The sequence below is a fragment of the Pempheris klunzingeri genome, chromosome 3 (assembly GCF_042242105.1).
Source record: "Pempheris klunzingeri isolate RE-2024b chromosome 3, fPemKlu1.hap1, whole genome shotgun sequence".
Classification (NCBI taxonomy): domain Eukaryota; kingdom Metazoa; phylum Chordata; class Actinopteri; order Acropomatiformes; family Pempheridae; genus Pempheris; species Pempheris klunzingeri.
In genome coordinates, this window is record NC_092014.1 from 19,986,265 (window position 1) to 20,014,173 (window position 27,909).

Sequence of the window (27,909 nt, forward strand, 5' to 3'; positions counted from 1 at the left end):
TCTCTCCACATGACACCGTGGTAAAGCAGCCAGGATGTGTTACTGCCTCGCCACAGTTACTGCACTGTCAACAAAATGGCTTTATCATAATGCTCCCTGTGAAAATAAAAGTTCACCAGCTTTGGAGGACACAAAGGAGGACATCCTGTGTGCCAGCACGAGTTTAATATGTGATCGTTTCCTTTAGATATTCAAAATGCTATGTAAAATCCCCAAATCAAACACACAAATGTATAAAATAATTTACTGTTGTGAAAAAATACACAGCCTGTGCTGGTGTTTTTATTTCAGATTAACTATGAGGCCACAGCATGATTTATTGATGCTGCTCATGTATTTCATGATTCACTTTATAAGGTCTGCTAGCAAAGAGACTTTATTTCGGTCGCTTCTTTCATTTTCTACCCACATGCCCCCAAAACAACGTGTCCATTCCAACACATCTTTGTTCCCAGTTTGAGATGTGATATGTTTTTTGGCATTTTTAGCGACACAGATGGACACAGCCAATGCTCTCAGTGATGATATGTCATTGACAGATGATGTGGCGCCGTAATCCAAATCAGATTATTTGTAGTTACACTGAGTTCTTAACGACACTCGGGGACCAACATCTTCATTATCACCACGTTTCTCACTGTGGTGAAACATGGCGGTTTAGCACAACTTGGGAGGTCGAGCCTCTAAACCATTTTTCACAAGCTGTGATCACTTGAGAAGAATATCTCATGTGGTGGATGCTCATGTGGTATGTTCAAGAAAAAAAAAAAAAACCCTGTAACTCTCCCCACAAGACTGCTTTGATCACACAGACATCATGTGATGTTTGAGAGATTTACTGCACGTCCAGACGGCTGGAGGTATCTAACACACAGTGAACACCATCTTGACTAATGTGACACCTGGAAACAGAGCACAGTGGCTGTCAGCCCTCCAAATTAGGTGTGTTTTTCCTAATGAGAGGCGATAATAGCGTCACACAGCAGTCACAAAGGACGACACAGAGAACTGTGAACTTTGACATCAGATTCTTTAAACATTTGATATAATAATATAAATGATATAAAATAAGTCTGAAGGTACAAAGAGGCCAGTGGAGCCATTCAGGTTTGAAAATCTTGGTGTTTTTATTGTAAGTATTGCATCTTCCACTTACACAGCTAGAATCATCATCAGACTGCATGTTTTACAAAGGATGGCCACAGGTTCAGAACAACAGGAGGACTCCCTACGTGGGACTGCTCGTTCGGTTCGGCTAACTTGACCGCTTGGACCCCTTTTTTTTTTTTTGCTCAGAGTCAACCTCCCGTGAGAGCGCCGCCACAATGGAGTGTGGTTTACAAAAGACGCAGCAACTTCCACTCGGTCGGGCTGGTACGCTTCTGGCCAAGCTGCAAAACCGGAACTCAACACTCCTGGAAAGTAAAACCCTGACCTGAACCACCGTCAGGACTGCATGTATAAACCTAACCTTAAACGCAGAGGTAAAAATATAGCTTTTGTGATCACCAGCTTATGAAGATATGCTATTGTTTTGAATCTGCAGCATAGCCAGAAACTCTTTGTCAGACCTGCCAACTAACTTGTGCTGATCCCTGACCAGTTTGCACTGAGCTAATGGTTGAGCTCAGTTGGGTTTCAGGGGGAAATGATGTGACAGAGCCTTCACTGTTACACCGGACACACTCAGGGTTTTCCTCAAGTCTGATATTTACTGATTAGCAGGTGGCAAAACAGCCCAACTGAGATCAGTGCATACTAGCCGTGGACCAGGTGCCTCACTTAAGCTCAGCCTCAGTAAGAACATGGAGCACACACACACACACTCACACACACTCACACAGTACACTCACTCACACACACACACACACACAGTACACTCACATGAGAGAGGACAGACCTGGCTTCAGTAAAATCACTTCTTATAGTTTGTTTTATCCACTCTTGGAATACAACATCAGAGTAGTTTGCCACATGAGACAATACAATGAGTGCCAGACAGTTTTCACACATTTTTGTGACAAGCAACCGATCCCAACACTATCAGCATCACCCCAGCGTGGTAAGAATATATTGTACTCCGAAGCAGGTTAAAACACCACTAGGATGTGATCCAGGTCTGCACGAGGAATGAAATTCATTTGTCGTCAAACGAGGGACCTTTTTTTTTTTTTTCTTCCTGTCAGCAGTGCAGGTTCATAAAACCCAACATATGACAACAGAAATGAAGAGAAGTTGAAGGTTAATAACTTAAACAGGGGAAGAATAAATGTAAACTGTCCCTCAGAGAGAGAGAGAGAGAGAGAGAGATAAAGAGAGAGGACACTGAGGTGTTCTGAGGTGGTTTTGGCATTTTCTTTGTTTTCGTAATCAAGCACCAAAAGTGGTGACTTTCCGATTCAGTGCCAAGTCCAACAACCTCAACACAGCTCCGCAAAGAGCGTACAAACTCTACACCTTAATCATGTCCTTCAGAGAAACCAAATGATTTGTTCTTCTCTGTTTTTTTCTTTAAATCCTCAGTCGGAGGCCTTATATTGTAAATGTAAGACACATTTTGTCAACTAAAACACGAGTCTAATAGAGACTACAATCCTCCTAATAGAGGAAAGTGGAGTTTTAGACCCCCTTTATTGTGTAGTAGCTGGCTCAATATTTGCCAGTAAAGTCTTGGCTATGGGTGAGCCTTGTGCAGAGATGACCCCCCCCCCACCCCCCCCGGCGCCTTTCCAACGTCAGCACAGACCCAAAGACAACCGGACAGGAGAGAGCGCACACACAGGATGGCGAATGGTTCACCTAGCGTCAGGCTGGGTGAGGAGGGCAGCCATTTTGCCCTGCAGCCTATCCAGCTGTTTCAGGTCTGTATTTATGGTCACAGGTGTGGCGCGTTGTTGGGGAGTCGGCTCCGGACAAGGCTTCTGACTCTAAACAGGCGAGGCTCAGCACTAGGAGCAGCTTAGGGGCCAATTACATTTCAAGTGTCCATTGAATAAAACATCAGAAAAATGAAAACAAAATGGCTACATTTCTTATTCCCCTCCCGCCCTCCCGACCAAAAAAAAAAAAAACAAAAAACAAGCAAACAAAGCAAACGACAGTAACCCACAAAATATACAATTCTTAAAATAAGGAATGAGGAATAAGCGTCAAAAAAGAGGAGTAAAATAAGACAGAACCAAAATAAGTTAACTTCTTTTTCCCCATTGCTTGTGTTCTTCAAGGGATTGAGATATAAATATTTAAGAAGGGCGGCGTTGGTTTGTTTTCTTTCACATACAAAAGGATTCACGCGAGCTCCATGAGAGAAAATGACAGCGGAAAAGAAACAGAAATACAGAGAACTGTGGTTGAAGTGCAATTCTTAATGCCAGGAGGAGTTGGGATGGCGAACATTGACATCATAACACCTGTTTTCTTCTCCCCACACTTCAGACGTTTCCTCCACAGATCTCCTGACCAACCAAGCGGAATGCCGTTTACAGCTTCACCCCCCCACCCCCCAAATTTATGAACATTACAAACAAGAGAAAAAAAGGGTCTAATAAATTAAAAAGAGTGCCACACAAACTAAGCATTCTCCAACAGAAGTCCTACTGGGTCGCTTTTTCCATTACTGGATGGGAAATTGTTCTATTGTTTTTAATCACGATGAAGAGTAACTTTCCTTTTCTTTCCCGGGGCAGCAACAGAATGAGAAACTTTCCACTGTTTCCACCGGCAAAACTGAATAAAGTAACAAGTGTCCATGCCACATCGACTGCCCCTCTGAAGAGGATAAAATCTTTCCAAAAATGTAATTTAAAAATGCACAATAAACACAGGTTGAACAGCAACAGAGGCAATAGTTCTATCCATGAGCTCTACTTTTTTTTTTTTTTTTTTAAACTCCTTTTTAAAGTTTAATTTATTAAACTATTTGTATGTACAAAAACAAAACAAAACAAAAAAAAAAATGTATTTTGCTTTTTGGACGGTCACACAGTCAAGATAAAAAAAAAAAAAAACGGGAAGGAGTTCAAACTGACGAGACAAAAACGACTACAAGAGTTATTGCTTGTTACTGCTGGAAAGAGGATGGACATCTGTTCCAAAGTTTGTAGTTGTTTGGACTTTTTCCTCGTTGCTGTTGGTTTTTTGGGTGTTTTTTTTTTTCCTCTTGGTTTGTGCCGTTTCTATGGACAGCTCTAAAGTAGGCAAGTGCAGGATAGCTTGTTGTAGCTGCTTGTCGAGGGGAGAGAAACCAAAACAAAACACACGAGTTACAATTTCCACTCTTTCAAAATGCACCGCGCACCCACATTCGACAGGAATGTTTTTTTTCTTCTTTTTCTCCATTTTTTGTGGTTGTTTTCCTCCGCGCTTGGTCGGGGAAAAAAAAAAGAAATCGCTGCAGACACACTTTGTTTGCTTTAAAAGCTTAGTGGTGGATCTGATCTGCTTCCCCGTTTGTTTCACAATAGCACCAGTTCGAGTGTCTGAGCTTCTGCGGTGTCGAGCAGAGGTAATGAAAAAACAATAAGACATGGATTAAATTCAGGGCAGAAGGGACGTTTATCAGGGCCAAGCTGTGTTGATATGGCAAAGTTCACACACAGAGCTCATTATAGTCCAGATTAGATGTGCTCCCGTTTATCCAGGCCCAACACCAGAACATTAGGATGAGATACACAGGATCAGCTCAACACACACACACACACGCACACACACAGGAGACAGCACCGAACAGAAACTCTGAATTATTTCAATATCATAAGAATTCAAGTGCATTTTGGATCAAATTAGGGGTTTTGCATTTTTTTTTTTTTTTTTTTCAAATTCAGACATTTGACAGTTCGAGGAAATTAAGAAGTAAAATCAATCATCAATTTCAGTAGTGTGGGTTTAAAGATGATATAGATCTGATCTCCCTTTAAAAGACGATTTAAACCAATTGGCAGTCTCACATCGCTGTGTTTGGGTCCCTGGTGTTGGTCGGGGCGGCTCAAAGTTCAGAGGTGAGGAGGAGCTCTCGGTGGAGCTCCTCCGACAGTGGGTCCAGCAGCGCACGAGGAGTCAAAGGGGCAACTAAAGGCTATAGGAGCAACAGGGGACGCTGCTGAGAGGCAGGAGCGACAGGAACGCCGTTAGCTGGGGGGCGCCGCTGCCGTCGGAGGTGACCGGGTGTGTGTACGTAGGCATGGCTGGATGGGATGGACAAACGGATGGGAGGGCGGGCGGCTTTGGCGGGGAGGTGGCGGTGGCGGTGGCGTGAGGCTCTAGGAGGAGAAGGCAAGTTTGACACTGCAGGAGGAGTAGCCCTCGTCGCTAGCCATGCTCTGCAGGCTGCTGTGGTCGTCCAGGTCGCTGGTGCTGGCTGTGCTCACACTGTCCAGCTCTCCATGGGAGAACTCCGTGCTTTCCACGTCCACCTCGATCTCCTCTGCAGCCGAGGACGGAGAGATGAGCGGAGAGATGGTCGGAAGAGGGAGAGAGAAGAGAAGAGAAAACAATTTCATTGTAACTACTGAACAGATTCCGTGCAGTGTACTCTCGGTAATGACATGAAGGATACTGTGACTACTTAAAGGATGAGACTCACAATATTCACTATTTTTCTTAATAGCAATGAGTCTTTTGAAAAGACCAAAGCCAACAGTACATTATTCAGTCTCTTTGTATACTTTCCAATGCCCTGCCCTCCGTCTGTGGAACTCATTACCAAACCCATTTGTTGCTGCTGAAGATGTAAACCTTTAAAAACACTCTATGAATAAATACTAAATATTTCATTTATTGGGAACCACTTTCAGCTGCGGACTTGGTGCAAAAGCAGTGTTTTTATTTTTAATCGACAACAATAGAGATCTACAACACAGAGGAATAAGATATCATATATATGATGCTACAGGATGTGCTGCCTAATAGTAAAACACTTATGTTCTGTATGACTAATTCAACTGTATTATGTGCAGCAGGAATATAGTGTAAATTAAAGTAAATAAATATGCATCTATTTAACATGGTTCCATTCATTAGAACCAGGTTGGATTGATAAAAACTAAAACAGGCTTTTGGCTGTTTTGGCTGCTTTAACTAACCAAAGTTTACTTTAAAGCCCTTCACAGTGTTTGCATTGTAAACTTCTATCCGGGAAATTTGTGTTCATTATTTTCAGCAACACCTCACTTCACATACAGCCCCAGAGGGACTCTGACCGGTACAACCTCAATGTCGTGAAATTAGCCTGAGAGCAGCTGGAGGGCTTGATGGCCTTGTAGTCGCTAAATTAAAATCCTGTTTAAAGACTGCGGCCTCACTCACCTTGGTCAGAGTCAGAGCGGTCGGAGCAGAGGGTGGAGCCTACACTGTCCATGCGTATCCTCTCCCCCTCCCCCGGGCTGCTCTGGGCTGCGGCACCGCTGCCTCCCCTCAGCAACTCCAGCTGGCGCTGGAGGTGCCTCTGCTCACGTTCCAGAGACTCCAGCTGGTACTGGCTCTTCCTGTCTGCCTCTTCAAGTTTCTGGTCGGGAGAAAGAGAAGGGAGAGGCCGAGAAAAGGTTAATTGTGTGAACCAGGGACCCGGGTGAGCCTAGGATGTAGAGATAAAGAGCAAGTATGTAAGGAGGGGAAAGAATAGTTGGGTGGGTCAGAGAGTGGCTGGCAGACTGAGAGTAAGACAGCGAAGAAATACAGAGGAGATAAGAGAGAGAGAAGCATAACAGGAGGAACAACTTAACTACTGAAGAGATAGATGTTGCTAGTCTGTATGGAAATTCCTTCCATATCAAAAGGCTGTCAGAATACAAACAACCACTCCCCAGCACCTGTTTTAGCATTCAGCCACGAAACCTGTTGTGTCCCTTGGATTTTCCTCCTGCCAGCCATGAAACCCCTAAACGATTTCCCTCACCTGCCTTGTTTACACCGTGTCGCCTCCTTTACTTGCTGCCTCTGTTTATGTGCCGTTACAATATAAGCGAAGGCCGTGGCGGGGACTGATACTGCCGTGTTGTGCTCTAACCTTGTAGCCTTATGTCACGGTCGCCGACAGTGACGAGCGTGACTCAGGGCGACAGACCAAAACAATAGGCCATCAATAAGCGATGGAGAGACTCAAGTTGACGGCAGCAGAAGTGCAGAGTGGTGGCGGTAGTAGTTGTGGAGGGGAGAGGGGGGGGGGTTATCAGGACAACAATATCAGCTTTATGCCCCCCCCCTGTTATGTGAGTGCTACACAAGGCTTCTCACATGCACACTGCTCAATCTCAGGCAGTCATGTGATTGTTTTTGAAGCGGATGGGAAAGTGTGAAACAGGAAGCCTTAATGTGTTGTATGCTCTTCCAAACTGGATGATCAGGCAGGGAAATTATCGCCAGCGACCAGCTGGATACGGGTTTCATTTTGGCTGAAGTTTTGTTTGCGTGAGCCAGTTTTTTTTGACTCTGTGGGAAACGTGTTTTTGTCAAAACATTTGGATGGAATTATTTATGAATTTATGGATGTATTTCAAACTAAAATTAAGACCAAATCAAATAAACACCATCTACTGCCAAATCTCTACAATACAGGTGTACTGCAGTTTAGGCACTTCCTTCACTGCATGTAATCTATTTACACATTCTTATACTGAAATAATCCTTAAAACAGCTAGTCTATGAAAATTGATTGAAAATTGCAATAAAAATGCACATTGTGTCACTAAACCACATGTAATCTGTTTCATCTCAAAAACATTTGTACCATGGCATCTGCGCCTCGGCAGCAACACAAATAAATTATGTGTTGAGTGATATAAGAGTGATCCAAACACTAGATAGTTGAATCTGACAGCAAAGGTCAAAACAAATAAAATCCAAGCAGGGACATAAAAACACACTGTTATCTGGTTTTCATTTCTGCTCAGTTTTATTGTCAATTTGCTTGTTTAAATTCTGCACATTCTTCTTTCTTTGGATAATTATGTGTCAAAATGAGTAACCAGGACCAGCTTTGGCTCTGGGTGGGTGGGCTGCTTATCTGTACCTTTATATGTGCTTTGGCTTTGTTGAGCAGGCCCAGGGTGGTGTGGCGGTTGCAGTCAGGTCCCAGGGGTATGAGGGCCTTCAACCGCTCCAGACACAGCCGCAGGTGAGCTCGTCTGCAAAGGAAAGACAGAAACAGAATGATTAGATACATGACAAGCTACAATAAGGAAGTGCTAAGGCCTGAGCAGTATAATGTGAGATGCACTGCATGCTGGTAGTTAAACATCCTGCTCAGTAGCAAGTAGACGTGTCCTGCTTGTGTGGTGACTTTAACCAGTGCAGTCTGGTTACCAGCCATTTTTTCTCACTTGTCCATTAAAATGTTCCATCAGAATGTCAGAAGGCTCTTTAAGGGAAAGCTCACCCTGAAACTCTGCTTTAACCTGCCACTGGTGATATACCATGTTCTCCATTTAGTCATGCACAGATAACTGACCATTATTTATGACACTGTATGAGAACCTGAAGGTGGATTTTTCCTGTTAAAGAATCTTTAATGAAAGCAGTATTCTGTCATCTTGGTGATAAACTCATTAAGACACAATGCATTCTAATTTTGGGAGAATCCACCAGCTTGTGTGTTGTAAATCCCCAGCTTATAGTATAAAAACACAGCAGGCTGCGTATGATTCGCGTCTGGTGTAAGTTTCAGGACGATACGTTATCCTCTGCTGGTATTTCTCTCACCCAGCTTTGGTCACCCATCTCGCCTACATTACAAACAATAAGTTTTTCTGGGAGGAGGAGGAGGAGGAGGAGGAGGAGGAGGCGGAGGAGGCGGAGGAGGCGGAGGGGAGTGACGGGGAGGAAAGGTGTAATGGCATTTCCTGGACCCTGCTCGGCTTGTAAGCTCCATCATCCTGACAGTCCCTTACTCTGTGACTGCAGACAGGCCCTGGCTACTATCTATCCTGCTAATGGCCCCCAGTTGAGAGGTGAAGAGAGATAATTGTGGCTTTAACACAATCAGCGCTCCATTAGCAGGAGCTGCCCTTTCAGTCAGATAGCCTGAGGGGAACAGTGGAGAGACATTAAGAGTCAGTGGACTCAGTGGAGCAACCCAGACTCAGGAACCATCTCTGGGGGAGCCCAAAGGAGACATACCCAGGGGACCAGAGCAGGAATTCACTGCACTGATTTTGCTGGGCTAGACAGCTCTATCCTGTGCTCTGCTGCTTTAAGACTGGTGGAGACATGTGAGTGCTGGCTAAAGTATATCTGTCTGTGAGCATGTCAGTGTGTGTGTGTGTGTGTGTGTGTGTGTGTGTGTGTGTGTGTGTGTGTGTGTGTGTGTGAGGAGGGGAAGTTCAGCTATGCATGGATGGTGCTGATAACAGCACGAGGGGAGAGCACGCCATTACACTAGTACAGTATGCGTGAGTGTGTGCTTAGACTGCGTGAACAGGACAAGTACTGTGTGTCTCGGGAGCGAAGGAGGAGGTGTCCTGATTCTGTGTGTAACACTGAAAGTTTGGAAATCACAAGACACACACACACACACACACACACACACACACACACACACACACACACACACACACACACACACATTTTCAGTCTGGAAGTTTGTAACGATGACAGTCCTGCTCAGGTCATTTGTCTGTGCTGTCAGTTCTACTCACAGGACACCTTTGCTCTTTATCTGAAATCTGTGTTTGTCTCATCTGAACCCCAACACCGACATCTTTTCCCTACGACTCCACACACACACACACACACACACACACACACAAGCGTGTGTACACAGATATCAGCTGGCAATTAATCACATTCTACTCTTTCACAGTAGCCTGAGGGGGTACACGCAGCCCCACCTGGGAGACGTCTAGGCCACGCTACAACATGGCAGAATATCTGGCTCACTAATTCCAATTCTGACCATTTTGTTTAGCACTGTAATTAAGATTATTACTTCATCATGTGGAAGCAAGTCATAAACGTATTCTGCTGCAATTTGTTTGCTAATTAACTATTTTCAATTAAGAAAGCCATGTACGTGGAATGTTTCAACACACGCCAATAAATTATTTATTGAGCAGCTGTAGCTGAAGAGCAGGCACAAATCTAATTTCACATCACATGCAAGAACAAACATACTTGCTCATAAACTCCCATAAAACTTGTGTACACAACTCAAGCATGTGGACCCTGTAAGGACATCTACTTTGATTGCCTGATAAAGAAGTCTGCAAGGGCAGAGCAGGACACGCTGGTCATGTATAGGCTTGTGTGCCTGTCTGTCTCTCTGGCCCGTCAGGCGTCGAGTTAACAAACTCCAGACACCGGAGACCACGATCTGCTCCTCCACTCCCATCAAGATTAACACAACCATCTTGGGAGACAACCTCAGATAACCCCTTCTAGCCACCTCTCCCGTGCGTCTCCCACCCTCCCTTCTCCCAACTGACATGATGAATGTGCAGAGGAAGACGGGGTGCGCTGACCGCCCCAGCACTGCAGACTATCACAACATTCCTCATCCTGGCTACGACCAAAATATATCCCATTATGGGTCTTAGCGCTAAGGCTTCAATTGCAGAGTGTGGCGCAGGCCATCGCTTGTCGGGCTGCTGAATCACCACGTTTTGCCAAGTCACCATGAAACCACAAACGCCATTCCACACCCACATGATGATGATGATGATGATGATGAGGGAGAGGAGGAGATGGAGCCTGCCATGCTGTCAAATCCCTCGGCACATCGAGTCCTGGTTCTGTCCTCTTCACAGCTACCTTGTGTACTGTGTGATCTCCTCTTAGAGCAACACATGGTTCTGGTTGGCAGCTTCAAACACCCTCACTGTGCCTCTTATTGATAGACACGCGTGTGAGACGTCCTAATCTCTGGGTGCACGACGTGCTCTACTGTGGAGCACTCTGATAACCACAGAATGCAAAGAAGCCCCCAAAAAGTACAAGAGGGAGTGTCTGAGGAATAGCGTGTAACTGAGAGAGAGAGAGAGAGAGAGAGAGAGAGAGAGAGAGAATGTGTGTTTGCAATTTATGGCCGTCACATTGGACTGCCTGGTAATGGGAAGTCAAACTAGAGCTCTTATTCTCAGCAGGAAAGTGTTTCAGAAATCACTCTGGGAGAAAAGTCTACCCATTATGTCCCCGGGCAATTTAAGATTACGGCAGAGAAAGGTTTATCATGTTAGCCTGCACCACCAGCACTATCTCTTACTGTCTCACACTGGGGTTAAAGGTCATAAGGTACTGGCCACTGGTGATGATCTCAGGACAGGTCCGTAATCCCCGAAAAGGCTTGTTTATCATGTAGACCCACGGCTAAAGAGCTTAAGCCATTTGCAGCTTACAATATGAGGGGCGGCTTGTGACCATAAATACCTGCGTGTGGCAGCCGGATTCTCTCTCTGCCTCCGCCCTCTCGGAGCCACGTAACATAGCAACAAGCAACAGAACCCACTGTTTCCTGAGTTCTTAGAAAAGACTGGTGCTACTTACATAAAGAGCTATGGATTTACAGGGCAACCTCATAAAGTTCATGTCCTCGGCTGCTGAGATTAGGGATTGATTGAGTAAACTTCGTTAGAGGACGTGACATCATGGGTTAACAGGCGATGTCAGTAGGTTGCTGTTAATGTAGGTGTAATGTGGCATCGCGTTCATCGGGGTTAAACTGCTCTCTGGGGAGAAGTGCTCGATAGCAAGTTTAAGTTTGCTTAACTATGAACTTTAGCTGGACTTTTACACATAGATTTTTAAAATGACTTAAATGTAAAAAAAAATCATAGATACAATGACTATAAAATGTCATGTTGATAAAAATCACACATTTAAGTACTCAAGAGAATCAACCACAAGAAAACAACAAGACCGACAGGGTGGAAATGTCTGAAAGGGCAAAAAGATCAACAAAGTGACAAAGGAGTAAACATAAATTAAAACATCCCTAATGCGGATTAATAGTAGTGAAGGCTGCTGCTCTGCACTTTGTATTCCCAGTGTCTAATGAATGGCACAGTGAGCTGTCGGCAGCCTGAATGGGGAACTCTTCATCTGTGGCGGATTACATAACACGTGGCCAGTTGCTACCAGGACCTGTGCTCCAAACTGTCACGCACAGCAGGGATATCAAATCCCTCGCTGACAATAAGACAACACAGGCAGAAAAGCCTCGCAGCTGCATCTGAAATCCCACGCTCTCGCTCTGGCACCGAGCACTGAGGCAGCAAGCTTCTGTGGACTCGAGTCTTCGCACAGATCGATTTATAAAGGAACTGGCTATTCAGAGGAGAACACATCTAAAAGCTACTGCAGATCTCCCACGAGTTCATGGGAAATACCTGAAACTCACGCTGCACACATGTGCAGCTTTTAACAGTGTTTATGAAAGAGCTGCACAGATGCTTTTAGTTTTCACTTTAATGAAGCCCCACTTAATGTTGGCTTGGTTCACCAAACTGAAGCATCATAAAATTAGTTTGAAATGTACTATCCGTTTTGGGGCATTAGTCTCAATGCGGGCTAAAATCAAGCAGGCAAAATTTCAATCAAATTTTGTCTTGATGAAGATCCGATCGGGATCGACAGGTGGTCCATCAAAACAAATTTGGGGTTTGGAGTTTCTGCACAGGAGCTACTCTTTTCATTGATTTATTACCCTGCTGAACACAGAACACAGAAAAACAGCTGAATTCAGGTTTGCGAAATCCTAAAGGCACGACTCGCGGGCTCACCAGAGACACAGCCGGCCTCTTTCCTCCTGAGACGATGGGCGCTTCCACTCTACCAGTGTGTGTATGCATGTGCGTCTCTCTTATGCTTGCTTGTGTGTGTGTGTGTGTGTGTGTGTGTGTTCCTGTGGCTTCTGCTCCTGATGGGCCCCAGATGGGTACGCAGGCAGGCAGCTCTGCCTTTTGGCTTTGACATGTGAGCGAGCAGCCAGCCGGCCCCGGGTCACTGCACCACACCTTTCCTCCTCATCCACCCTCCCCTCTCATCCAAACTCGCCATGAATCACGTGCAGGACCTGCTTTCCCTCCCAAATCCCCCTTGCTTCTGCCTCAGTTGTAAGGTCAAACTGAGGCAGAAGTCATAAACCTGATAAAATCATATTCATAATAGATAATTATTTCTATTATAACAGAGCTGTCGTCATTTCTTTACTGCTCTTCCTCTCACTGTAGCTGTTTCGCTTGTTCCTGAAGTGCGTCAAACTGCCTCCGATGTGATTGAAGCAGTCCTTTTTAAAGAAGCACTTTGAAGCTCTCCCTGTTGGTATGGGAGAGCTGCCCACCACAGCTCTCACAGAACCTACGCTCATCATATGTACATCTCTCTCAAAGCAGAGAACAACAGCTCTGCACTCAAGCCTCCCTCGTCCCTGCGTCATCCACGCACGCACTCACACACACACACACACACGCACAGGGTGCATGCGCCTTTGGATGAAGGGCACACACCTCAGCGTATAAGCACACACATGCACATTCTGATAAATGATATCGCTGTAGTCAAAAAAGATACCCGTTTAAATGTTTGTCAGTGTGACATGATTCGAGCGTAATGGCAGCAACAAGCTGCAAGTCCAACATCATTAAGTTGACAGAAGCAATCAGCAGTAGCGTCTTGATAATATTCCTATGACCCTGAAGGGATAATGTTAGAGAGATGTGTGAGGACGTAGAAACAGGCCGCTGTGAACAGACATGAAGACAGGAAGCTTTTGAACACATCCTCAGTCTTGCTGAAATACCAAAACGCAAACGTTCTTGTATTTTTGCCCCCCAACGGTGTTAAACTGAGTATTAGATCTTTTCCACAAGCCCAGGAGTCTTTTTTTTTTTTTTTTAATGAAGCTCAGGAACTTCATCTGCATTTTGACTGCAGGAACCTCGTCCCAGTTTTTCAGCTGGGCCGAAGTTGTTGTCCCCCAAACCACAACTACACACAACACAACTTTCTAAAGGCCGAGGCCTTTTGGGGTAACTGCTGTACTGACCTTTGCTGACTGGTCAAACACAAGCCTCCGGACTGCAACAGCATGTGTACAGAATTCATTCAATCTGTGAGCAGGCACTAGCAGTCTCTGATGTCAATAACAGGATTTAGGATGGGAACTATTTTCAGTTGTATTGTTTCGAATGTAGCTGACTTCCTGACTTGTTTGCCTTATGTGCGAGCTCATTTCTCAAACCAAGCTGTATGTGTTTAATCTATTATCAGCAATTTTCTAAATATATTTACTGGCACAAAAATACACAGGAGACCTGAGTTGATTAATGAGACGATTACATTACATAATGGTTACAACATATAATCTCCAAGCATTTTCCTTTTACTCCCTTTTTTTATTAGGACACATATCACCTGAATATCAGGGAGCCACACGGACAACTGCTCTGTCTTTTTTCTGTTACTTTCACAAACTCAAAGCCTTTCTTGATCATCTTACATGTCTGCTAAACTGACATTTGTGCAAATCTGACGCCTGACATTTCCTGTGAGCAGTGAGTACCGAGAGGGAACGGGGGTGAGCATAAAAAAGGAAAATGCATATTCATGTAAGTGTCCTTTGTGTGTGAATAATATAAATGGCAATAAAAGAACACCTGAAGAGTGACAGAGACAGAATAGTAGTTTTTCCCTCTATTCAGGAGACAAAAGCAGCTGAAAACAGCACTGACAAAGCAACCTGAATTTCTGCTTATTTTTCATTCAAAGTCCTCTGGAACCAACACCATTAGTCGGAGAGCGAGCGATGGGGGGGGGGAAATATGGCTGCCCTAGATTCCAAACTTGTGAATACGTAAATAATGGATAACTTCTCAGGCCATCCAAGATGTCTGACATAATTACTGGACGTGCTCTTAAAGGGGAGGGTCAGATTTCCAGCCCAGATACCAGTCAATACACTTCACTTTGGCAAATCCCACAGTCTCTCAAACCCATTTAACACACAGACACACACACACACACACACACACACACACACACACACACACACACATACACACATACACGTATATACACACACACACACACACACTTTGACCTACTTCTAATACATGCAGAGGGGGAGGAAATCTGACCCTTCACCCAGTTATTACACTAATTACACATCACCAATGACCATCTCAGTGGTAAATCTCCTAACTTGACATGCAAAAGGAAATTAAGACATCATTACACAGGCTCTCTCAGGGAGAAAAAAAAAACACACACAAAAAAAACTTGACTTTGCGAGGGAGTTCCATTGTTCATCCTCTGCCTTTCTCCTTCTCTCGTGTCGTGGCTCATTTAAAGCAGCCGCAAATCATGCTTCACAGCGATGTCAAAGATTATCACAGTGATTAGAGTATTTTGTAATGCAAAGCCTCATTTCAAGCAGACTAAGCCATGTCCATTGAGCACTCCATGAAATCAACGGCAAATTATCTCACTGTGCGGAGGACGGCAATTAAATCAAACACAGACAATGTGGGGCCAGATGTTTTTCGTTCTGTGCTTTGGGTATTATTTTCCAAAACATTCCAAATCCATTATTTCATGGTTAAAAATAGCAAGCGGGAGATGCCGGTTGGTTAATTTGCCGTTGCTGCTCGCAAAGGCAAATTACACGTAAGTGGTTGTTTCTCCCTGAGCATACATAGTGAAATGACATGTGAGCATGTGGCACACTGATCCATACTCTGCAGATGGTGACATACAATATACATGTAGAGGGGCAGGGCTCAACCTGCATGGCGGTCCATACATTTCATCCCCATGATGCTTTGCTGTGACTGTAGGACTCCCTGTTAAAGCCATAACACATTCAAACTGTTCAGAGCATAAAAAAAAAAACAATGGTTCTTTTATTGCATATTTAGCATCTTACATCAACACCTGGACCGTTTTAAACTAATTTAGTTTAAGTTATGGTGAAATACAATGAAATGGCTTCATTTATTGTGAAATTATGTCATCAAGAGAATAACCCCGAACTGAGCATGAACTCAACTGTGCCCTACACACTGTTGCCCATACACACGACTATTCATAACGTAACACCAACACACACCAAAGTACAGAAAACACAACGGCTCTCTGTGTTTGCTCGCCACCTTTGTTTACTGGCTCGCTGCATTCACACAAAGAATGTTACTGCTCAAGAAGCCTCTTCTAGGATTCTCTGTCTCATTTGCCCCCTATGTCTTTCTACTCATTCACTCTTTCATGGGAGAGGGGTCATTCTCTCCCTCTCTCACATGACTGCTGTCGGGTTGCGGCCAAGGTCACATGTTTACCCATACAGACAGTGACACCTGACTGAATAGGTTTTTTTAAAAGGGGAAACTACCACTCACTCGGTTGACTGCTGGAACAGTCATCAAAGAGCCAACAGCCTGGCTGCAAAACTGTCGCCCGCCGTATGCGCCTCAGCCTTCTACAGCTTTATTATCTGAGCTATAAATGGCAGGTTCAGGAAATGACAAATGCAGATGGAGACAAGCTTATATGTTGAACAGGTCTGGATTACGATGGCAGAGTCATTATTCTAGGTTTCTTTTCATGCTGGAAATGTTGATGATTTATGGTTTGACAGATGGTCCTAACATTAGCCCATTGATGGCACGTGACATGCAACTTGTGCTATAATGTCACTAACACCTACTGTACAATGCACTGGACTGCACCACTAAGTGGTGAAACATATGGGACTTCCTGAGTTAAAATGACATTTCTGTTACTAGAGCCATACATTTAAGCAAGTGTGCTGAAAGTTATATTTCATCACTTCTGATGTATCCGTTAGTCCGCTGCATTTCTACATGTACACACAAGATTAAAAGCAATCTTTGCCCTACAGCAACTGTAGGCTTTCTTCTTCTGACAGGCTGATGCTTCCCTCATCATCCTTTATGAAACACGGACAGATGGGATAGATGTAGAGAGTCAGAGCGAGACAGAGAGGGTGAGAGATATAGAGAGTGGGGGAGGAAGGGGAGTGTTCTGCCTGTGTAATCTGCCCAGAAACTAGCCATGGGCACAAACGAGAGCCAGTCTGTCAGGAGTTCCACTGGGTTTAGCGATGGCAAACCGTCTACAATGTACTCGCATGTTTCGCCGGATACTATGAACTACTAGAAAACACGCGAAAGACATGCATGTTTTGTGTTGAGCGCATGCATCCAAAGAGCCACGAGTGTGTACATTTTATGCATGGATGGCAGCAGAGGAAATTTGACCCCTAACCCTGAAAGATTAAGAGCTATGCTCTACTCATTGAGCTACAAAGGACACGTGACTAAGAAAACTAAGCCATTAATAGTATGTTCTTTGTGTTGACAGTGACAGCAGGTCTCGTAAGGCTGCTTGAACTGTAAGTGTTAGAAAAGTTGTGTTAATCTCCACTTCTTTACCTTTCACCTGGCAGTGAACATGAAATGAGCAGAAAACAAGGACACAGAACGTTTGATAGAAACATACTTAGACACCAGCAGCTCAGTTCTTCAGGATTCTCTCCAGGGAAAGAAAACGCTCTTACTCCGGTGGCACCTTCCGTCTGTGGCCAACGTCCTACAGTTCAATCATCCACTGAGGGTTTTACTAAGCTGCCCAAACTAACAGCCAATGGTTAGGTTTGATAAACAGGGCTGAGGAATGAAGGGAATGCTCATCTCTCTCGCACACACAGAAACCGCTTCCTCGGCTGGAATTAAACAATTATTAACAAGTCTTGGGATTCCATGGGAACTATACTGGATGATGATGACCCATATTCTGGTTAGACGGCAGAGGAAAAAGACGAAATACAGAAGGGGTGAAGATGCATGTGGGTGGGTGGGATGGGGACTTTAATATTCCTTAGCATTCAGGCAGTTGTGACCTCAATCCTAAAAAAGAGATTCAGTGTGTGTGGAGGAGAGAGAGGCTTTCCGATTGGCAGAAAAGCTCACTGTAAAAAACGCATATGGATTCAGGGCTGAAACTACACTGGAAACTGCTGGCAATAAAATGCAAATGGGGGTTCAAAAATCAATTTGGACTCGCAGGAAACCCACCCTACCCCTGCTCAAGCAATCCCAGGGCCACAAGTGCTAAATAAAGTGAAACGCAGTTGATTACTAGGCAGACCAATGCTGTTGTCACGCTAAATCCGCTGAAGCCACTCCAAGCCACAAACAGCATCTGCCGTGACGCATAGCAACAGTGCAGAGGAGGTATGGAGGACACATTGGGAAAAATGGAAACAGAGGAGGCAGAGATGAAGCTTAAGACGGACGAGTTTGAAAGGAAAGGGATGCAAAAAAACAGTGCAGCAACTTGCCCACTTCACGCAGCAGCCACAGACAAACACGTGCTCACACACACGTACACACGCAAAGTTCATTGGAGTAGAGAGGGAGCAGGGGGGAATGCGCTAGCTGTGAGGCAGGGCCAAGAGACTCTGGGGCTGAAGCCCATCACTAACACATGGATTAGTTCACACGTGCACACTGCCTTTTAATCTGCTCCACTGACAAAGGTTGGAAGAGAGAGAGAGAGAAAAAAAAAAAGAAAGGCGGAGAGAGACAAAGAGATAAAGTTAACGAAAAGGAATGGCCACAGAAACCGAGCCAGAGATGGGGACGGGGTGGGGATGGAGTTGGTGAGACAGAGGGGAAAAGAGGTGGAGGAGGAGGCGTACCCCGAGGAGCACTGTACCAGAATCACACCAGCTAAAAGTGAAGTGAGTAATGTGATCAATACACTTGCTGTTCCCCAGATCCCTTTAAAATACACACGTACAGAACCTGTGATCGGACTCTTCAAATGTACCCACATGCTGATCCAACCGTTTTTATGGCTTTAATTTCCATCAGTGGAGGAATGACATGCAACAACTGACTCAAATAGGGGATACAGCAATGCCATGTCTCCATCTCTTCAACCCCAATGTCACCAGGATGATGCTCCATCTGTCCAGCTCTGCTGTTCTCTTCCTGAATCCCATACACCACCACTCGACATCACAGAGCCACCCACGACCCTGCCTTTCCCCTTTAGCCCTTTGTGACTCGAGGGGTGAGGGCAGAAGCTTTGGATTAAAACTCCAATATGGCCTGACTCCTAAAATGGGCCTGGTGGAAAGCCTAGGAGATCCAGCCAGATGTTGGCTATGGTGACAGGGAGGGGTGTATCTGTGTGTGTGTGTGTGTGTGTGTGTGTGTGTGTGTGAGGGGGGTTGCCTTGTCAGACCACATCCTCTTTCTAGCTGTGGATGTGGTTTAATTCATCCAATAGAGGGTGGGGGTAGGCGTAGAATCCAAATATTCTACATCAACCTTTAATGCTCAAGCGCACATTCATGTGTCCACACACACGGAGGCACACTCTCACTTTCTCACTCACCCAGGTTAAACTCACTAGCTTACTAAGTCATTTAACCCAGTTGGCACACGGGCCCTTCCGCTGAGGTTAGACTTAAGTTCTCAACACAGAAATGGTAAATAAAGACATTCAGTGTACGCAGTGCTGATGAGAAAGTGAGGTAGCTGTTGTGAGAGTAAGGGGTGGAGACTTCTCTCACTGCTTCTTTATCTCACTGCTCCCATTGGTGCAAAGCTAACCTCTATGATTGGTCAGAAGGCAGTGGTGTTTCCCCCTTTTCCCCAGCTGTACGGATAAAAATAGAAGCCATAGTCAGATTTAGCCTAATTGAGTCTGTCTTGTGTCTTCAACAAGCTTCCAATTTTCCCCTTTCTATCTTCGTGTCTCTGTCTCCCTCCCTCTCTCTCTTCTTGAGGTACAGATTAAGTTAGCTCGGCTGCTAACGTGACAAGCTGCTCCGGGAAGGAGGAAGGAAAACAGGAGTATTTCTTCCTGGAACAGTATGTAACTGCAGCCTCATCCATTTGGCCCAAAGTGGGCTTATCAACCAGCCCGACACAGTGCTGTTAATGGCACAGGTAGAACAACACACTGTGGGAGGAAAGGAACACTTGCAGAATATTGCGGTACTGTCTGAACATACAGTTCCCATGTCAGGTTGATTAATTTGAACACCTACAAACAAACTGATCTCACTGAAAATGTTCCGATTTCAGTCATTCAAAATGTAAACAAGCCCAGACAGTCCGGGCCTGAGCCTGCTGACTAAGCCCGTATGCCCTTCCGGCTTTGTTCCGTTTGGTTACGCTGTCCCTCCACAGACTGCTGTGCGGATGCACTTTTGCAGGATAAGGGCACAACAAGAAGGCGCCAAGATAACATGAGTCAAGGGTCAGAAGAGCGAGACGGGATCGGAGTGATGGGTGAGCCTTCAAGTGCTGACATCCAATCCCCTGTGTGGGGCCTTTTTATACCTGTCTACAGAGCATCTATGTGGGAATGGATGAAGATGTGGGGCAAACAATGTTGACCTCTAATTTTACACTGTCTTCTACCGTCTGACAGCGAGCCAGTGGGAATGTAAGGATGTGTCGACAGGACTGTGCAGGTCTGCGATCCTTAAATCAATGTTCTCACTGGGTCTCTAGTAGCTGATAGCAATCTCAAATTATAGCATTTGATATTGACATTACTGCATATAAAAACAGATTAATTGATTGTAGATCCTGATAAATGAGAGATGCAATGATGCTACAATGAGCTCATTCATATAAAAAAAGAAAAAACTACACACCAAGCTCACTTTTCTTTACTAGGACATTTTTATTGCAAGAAGCAGCTATAGTAACTGTCCAGCTTATATGAACAGGATACCAACCCTGCAAACATTGCTTTCTTTCTCTCATCCTTAAGTAGTGCTTTGTCCCCCTTGTTGCCAATTTGGCTGAAAAGGAAGATAGAAAACTGGTCTATTTCACATCCACTGTTTCTCCCTAGGCCTATGGATTTTTCCATTTCTGGATGTTAAAGGCAAGCGCTTCTCTTTAAAAGGTATGTGACTAGCCCTCTGAGAGAACCAATCCATGAAACATGTTCTACTGTCAGAAACCTGGCAACCCAGCAGGCAGGTGCAATTGAAAGGTAAATCAATGAAGGGCAATTCACTCCTCCTCATTTTCAACTTGCAGAAGTGAAAACGCACAGATCATGTCTTGGTTAAAAGGAGTAGGCTCTCTCCTGTTGAGCACATCTTATAGAAGGTACTTTCACTATCTCATGTGCCAACTTAACTAACTACAAAAAATATAACTAAAACAGATTATAGCCTCATTACAGACGGGCATCAGCCTCACTTGTTGGCGGAAGAGGCAGACTTCAAGACACAGCAACAATCTGTCACCATCAGACTGTTTGTGGTGGCTTGCCCCACCCAGATACTGGCTCATGTCTCACTGCGTTAATTACAGGGCGGAAATGTTCGCAGTGCACACACTGACACAGTGGGAGTGTGGATGAGGCTTGCGTGCTGCTCAAGGCTTCCCTTAGTCAGGTGTGTTTGACCTATCCCTCAGCTCATCCTATCAGCCTGTCAATTACTTCCTCGTCCTCTGACACTGTCGTTAGCTAAGCCAAAGCCAAGCTAGGCCATTAAGGACTAGCACCGGGTGGCCTGTGGGAGCAGGAGAGGGGGTTGGGGTGGGGGGGGGTGTCCCAGCACGTGTGTGCATGCTCTAGCTGCGCTCACCAGACCAAAGATCAAGTCCCTTAAGCCGCTTTTCTGAGCCAAGAAAAGCTTACAAGTCGTCACGTTGGTCAGAACAAATGGTCCCAGTCAGTTTTAGGCCCTGCAGCAAAGCCTGAGAATAGGTTGCACTCACTGGGAAGACAACAGAGAGAATGGTGAAGCAGTTTGGCTTTCTTCATGGAGCGTCAGCACGGCCAGAGAAAATGTAGCCCAGGCTTATTCATGTTTGACTGCTCATCCAACCCCAGCGCTGGAACAACAGTACTGAGTTCATAGCCCACTGCTTAGAAAGAATGGAAATACATCAAGGGCTTCAATCCCAACAGAGACATGTGCCACTTGAAAAATGTGACACCTATTCGAGTGATATTCAATGGTTGGTTTTCCTGTCTTGCCTGGAGTACATGTCACTAAAACTACTGTATAGCTCAAGGCTTGTAGGTCTAAAAGTTCTATTCTATAAGATAGTAGGATAATATTTATCCTATCAGCTCAAAAATCTGAAGGTTGTGCAAAATGGACAGATATTGCAATTGAGATATGAGATTTCAGTCATTTTTGCATATAATTTTCACAATTAATTAAAAGATTTCTGATTTGTGCCTAGATCTGTACCAAACAAGCATGCGCTGCTACCTCAGGGAAATATGATTTGTAGGCCGGGGCACCTCTGCAGCACCACAATGCTTCATTTATAATATTGTGACACGTTTAACCTTATTCAAAAAAAAATGCAGCTACTGCGATTTGAATAAATTTCATTTGCCCATATTGTGATTTAAATAATATTTTGATCAACCATCTTCAGGTACATGTTCATCATCAGGGAGATGTGCTTCACAGTAAGAGAGAGGTGCCTTCTCACACACACACTTAAAAGTGAACATACTGACAGTCACAACACCAACAACAATCCAAAGTTGATTGTAAATGAAGCGTGACTATCTTCATTTACCTTTTCACATACCACTGAGCCAAAACAAATCCAGAGAGGGCAGACCTCACAGATGCTTCTTACATGCCACCCAAGGACAACAGGCTCCCAACTCTAATGGGCAAGATTGAGCCTTTTTAATATTCCACAGGCACACACTGAAAGGTGTTTAACCCACACTGTTTGCCCAACTCCCCTCGTAAAGAATCAAGCGGAAAAGCTAATATTGCTTCCACTGCCTGGGCACTGGGGGAAAAATAATGTGCTGTGTGTATTATAAACCTGGCTTTGATAAACAATATTAAAATGAATAGGTTACAGTGGAGGAGGAAGGTAAGTGATAAGCGGCGATTCTTGTGGATTTAATGTAGCAAATAAAAGCCTGTTTTATTGATTATCCATAAACAGACTCATCATCCAGAGGGGAAGAAAAACAACTGGTTGAATAACAACAGATTAAACTCTGACATACGGAATACCATAGTTGTATACTGGAAAACAAAGACTGCCTGACAACTAACCTGAGCTGGGGAATTTGTTATCATCATGATTAAGAACTAAAAAGTGGAGGGCTGTGAGATTAAAGCAGTGGAACTGCAACATGCGGGCATACAAGCCTTTTAATGTTAAACCCTACTAAGGCAATGGAATTTAGTAGTGACATGCGGCAGTGAAATAGCGCTGTTAGGAGGTACATGATCAAAGCGGCAGAGCCACCGCGTTATCTGGTCCCACCGCGCAGTGTGAGCATCTGGAATGTGGTATTTCTTTTTCTCTTTTGGCCCCTTTTATCCGCGTCCCGTGGACTCTGCTGTCATGATGAGTCTACTCGTCACAGAGGTTATCAAGACCTGTGGTAGCCATGCAAGGCAAATAGTCTCGCCAGTGGCTGATAAACAGGGCTGATAAGTGTTGGGGAAAAAAAGCACCGGACTACAAGAGACCTGCCTCCAATTTACAAGACTTGGAAGTCTGCTGAGATGGAACGAAAGCTGCCGCTGCTGTAGAATCATAGTATAAGCCTGACACACTTGGGTGAACAACTATGCCTGATACATATATCTTACAGTGAGGCATGTGCTTAAAGGGAATTGGATTAACTGCTAGCAAAAAAAGGGGGGATTATAAACGATTCTGACTTTAAGTGTGCTTCTAAAAAGATGGATTACCATTTCAATTTTTACCCTCTGGCTTTGCTAATGGAAATTCAAATTAGCCATGTACTGGTCAGCTACTTAAGCAACAACACCACGCTCACTTTGTCGATCTGAAAGCGCAGACAAGAGTGAGGGAAAAAGAACAGGGTGTCAAAATCTGGGTTTGGTACAGTGGTGTGGTACATGACAGACTGTTCTAAGTCTGCTCTGCTGCTGCACTCTCTCTGAGTCTGCACAGACCAGCATGACGGGGCCGGGAAAGGGAGGAGGCAGGGGATGCAAGTTTCAGTGGCTGCTTTACTCATGATAGGAATGAAAACACGCTCACGAAAAACAAATGCTTTCGAATGCAAAAAAATGAGTGGGTACCTTTCACTCAATCAAACTATCTCCTGCCATTATCTGGAGCCAAGCCAGCACAGATCCCCTCTTTTCTGACATCTACAGGCATTACACTAGTCTGCTCTGACTGGCAGAGATAATTATAGGCCATACATGGCCATAGGAATTACTACAAAGTGCCTGGCTGTAAGAATGTGGAAAGAGTGACGAAAACAGCCTTCGCACTGTGTTGTAGGAAGAAACATGTTAGCCGGCACCTTTTTTTGAAATGGATTTGTGTGGGCTGAAAACTGAAAAAAATGCAACCCCGCATGGCTGCCGCAATCTGCCGAGGCCAGTCACTCGCCCGGCTGGCCTTGTGTGGCATCGCATATGAGCACCAAGATGACACATCAACTCTTGTCTATATTTAACTCACTGGACGCCTCTCCTTCCAATGTTCCCATCCTTTTAGGAGAGGCTGCCAGGGAAAAACAGGCCGAGGTGATAAGTAATTACACTGAATGGATCCTGCCTCCCACATCCTTTCATTGTACCGACGCCCTCGGAGATAATGAAATGGAAGGCAAGATTTTTTTGTTTTCATTTAACATAAATCCTGCAAGTCTAGCCACTCTTATTTATGGTGTCGAAGAAACCCCTTTGCAGTTTGACTCTTGAAGCCTGCAAAGTCACATAGCATAAACACCGGCATGCACACTATGTGGGTGGTGAACTCAATCTGATAAGGGCTCCTTAGGAACCAGAGTTTGCTCTCCTCAGAAGACGGTGTGGTAAACCACCACAAGTCAAGGTCTCCCTGAATACCCCACATTTCTTCCACTGTAGATATGATCTACATCGCAGAGATAGAATTCACTAGAAAGCTACTGAAAGGACATTTTGTACAGATATAGGGCTGGCTTTGGTGCCACTACTACATACCAATCAAAAAACATCTTTGCATCAAAACAAGCACTGAACTTTTGACTCTTGTGCGCCGGCATGCACCTTTGCCTGCCTGTGTAACTCAAAACCCTTAGCTGGGCAGCCAAACTGTTGCATAACTCTGAAAAGGTGCATGTGCAAAAGAGAGGGGAATGGGGAGATGAAAAGAGAGGAGGGAATGTCCTTCACTTCTTACATTTGGTTTCAAGGGCCTGTTGAAGAGAAAGTGCTTCCTTGAAGAAGGGCAAAAACGTTGTAGGGCAAAATAAAAGTGGAGCATGATGCAGTTGTTCATGTCAGGGCAGAGTGTGAATGTGCACACAGGAAGTGCTCTATGATTACCAAGTGAAATGGTTTGAAATTTTAATGCCAACTCACCTATTCTTCTCCAGCTCATTATGTGTGGACCTGCAAAGACAGAAAACAGAAGTTGTCAAATAAAGAGCAAATGTACAGTAGCAAAGACCAGGCCAGCAGTATCTGTTCCTCTTAAAAAGTCAATGGACTCGGGGAAATAAAGTGTAAGATAATAACTATGTGAGCTAGACAAACAGTGGCCAAGAGAGGCACAGTGAATTACGCTGTCAAATCTGATTTATTCATTTATTAATTAATCCCAAATGAGACCAACTATAGGCCCAGTGCACTGGAGACTTTTACAGCAACTTCAACGTGACAGCCAGCCATTCGCTGTGGCATTATACAGCCTCTTCCTCAATAATGCACAGCAACTCTCTGGGAGGATGTGTGTGTATGTGTGTGACACTGAAGCTACATGCCCACGCTGTGCACGGGTGAGAGTGTGTGTGTGTGTGTGTGTGTGTGTGTGTGTGTGTGTGTGTGTGTGTGTGTGTGTGTGTGTGTGAGCGTGTGCAGCTGGGCAAGTGTGAGCCTGCACACACACATACAGCCACCCTGAGCATGCAGCAGTGAGGGTTCAGTGCTCTGTTAATAATGTAAAGTGAATCAGCTGGTTCCTAAGAGTCTCTTTGTGTGGCAACATACTGAAGGGAGACAAGCCTTCCTCCTGATGCTTAAATGGCCAAGTTCCCATCCACGTACAGTGCACTCCGTCTCGCCTCAAGGGACACAAGTTTTAGGGGGGAGGTGATGAACTCAACCTCTCCTGGGTCATGTACACAGCACTTCTCTATATTGTGGGTTATCAATACTGCAATATGCTTTCCTCGTCTATCTTCTCTTTTAATACTTAGCTCAGCTGACAAAACTGCCATCTTGTTAATTTGGAAGCAGGAAACATGGAAGAAATGGGAGATAAGGATGGCAGAGGAAGGAAGTAGAGAAGGATAAGACAGAGGGACTACCGACTGTCCAAGGCAGCAGCTCAGTCTGTAAAAATTTGGCACTGGCTCAGATGAAATCATTTTTTAATTGTTTAATTATTTACACCAATAAAAACACCATATGTCTCTATTTGAATACATTACTTTTCTTGTAGTTGGGCATGCAAGACTGGATATTAAGTGAACTGTGGCGGTATATTAGATCTAACATGGCATGGTCTACGGCCAGGTTGAGTGGCTGCTGTCACATCAAAACACAGAGCTCATAAGTGAGCTGTCCTGGAATATTTCCTGAAAATCCGTGAGAGCCTAAGTGCTCGCACGCGTGCTCTTGACAGGTTTCAACTTATATATTCCACAACCCTGTAGTGGCCATGCATGGCTGCGCTCTGCATCAGCCAACCAGTCACACATAAAAATCACAAAACTGATAAAACAACAGCAGCTCGATCTCTTCTGTTTGGCTACTGCTGCCCTCTAAAATGCCATCTCAACAACGAGCTAACCGTTCCGAAATGATTTCTCTGTGGGGGAAACTAATAGTCATAGTCTTGCGTTCCATGCAGGCTATTACATACACACTGTAACTGCAGTGGGCCCATTGATTTCTGTAACTGTTTGTGAGTCAGAGCAATAGTTTTGTTAACAGAAGATGAATATTTTGGAGTGGATAATTTGCGTCATCAGCTGTCAGTGTGCTCGCACTCTGTCTGTGTTGCTTGGAAACCTTCATCCCGATGTGTAATCTTTTCCAAACTCTGAGCATTTCATTTCAATCTGATTTGGTGTATGTGTGTAATATTGTCCATTTTTTGGCTGCTTGTCACTCTTTAAGAATGATGTAAAATGCACGTCTAGTGGAAATCAAGGGACAGAGAGTCATTAGGGACACAAATGATGGTAGATAAAAACATGATAATACAGACAGTGACGAAGAAAGTCATGTCAGAGTCCTGCTTATTTTTCCTATAGAGAAATAAGTTTATAACTGAAAGTCCATTTCAGGGCAATGCTGATGTCACCTACACCAACCAACTATTAACAAGACAGGCCTTAGGTCAGCCTCAGTCCAAGCCCCCCCACAATCAAGCAACACACACACACACTATATCTTAGTATGGCCTCACATTCAGAGAGATCAGTTTAAGTCAGTTTGCTTTCCCATAGGCTTTTATCATCACAAACCTCTTACTCTGCCTCCTGAATCAGATATCTGTGTGTCTGGAGCTCAGCAACAGTGCAATACAGATTATAAACTGGCTCAAGGCCACATACAACTGCTTCTGTAGATCTGCGTGCGTATGCGCGTGTGCATGTCAATGCACAGAGTGGGTCAAGGAGATAAAGCAACCCTGCTATAAACGGTAGGCAAGAGAGGACAGTGTCAGATAAGCCCATCACTTTAAGCCTCAACACGCTACTGAGAAGGTAGCTACAGCTGGAGCGAGCGAGGGCCGGACAGCAAATTGTACTTGAAGAAAATGCACTCTTACCGTTATTCTAATCATTATAATGTAATTATAATTAACATGAATTTTGGAAAGTGAGGAATGAACAAAAACATTTATATGACTTAGGTGTAGCTAGAGTATGATCTCATTTACACCCCATCATTGGTCAATCATGTGATTGACTCGTGTGTTTTTGTCATTCAGGACACACGCATGGAAGATG

At 44.5% G+C, this 27,909-nt stretch overlaps 1 protein-coding gene across 2 annotated transcripts in view; it reads right to left on the reverse strand.

The window, feature by feature from the left end:
• Nucleotides 1–1,102: 1,102 nt before the first annotated feature.
• mxi1 (max interactor 1, dimerization protein) overlaps nt 1,103–27,909 on the reverse strand; it is a 31,321-nt gene continuing 4,514 nt past the window's right edge. For both annotated transcript variants that reach the window (XM_070856499.1, XM_070856500.1), the window contains exons 3-6: nt 25,310–25,339; nt 8,006–8,120; nt 6,304–6,502; nt 1,103–5,422 (exon numbers count right to left, since the gene is read on the reverse strand). In XM_070856499.1, the coding sequence (XP_070712600.1) occupies nt 5,259–5,422; nt 6,304–6,502; nt 8,006–8,120; nt 25,310–25,339 (508 nt within the window). In that variant the 3' untranslated portion in view covers nt 1,103–5,258. The remainder of the gene's footprint in view (nt 5,423–6,303; nt 6,503–8,005; nt 8,121–25,309; nt 25,340–27,909) is intronic.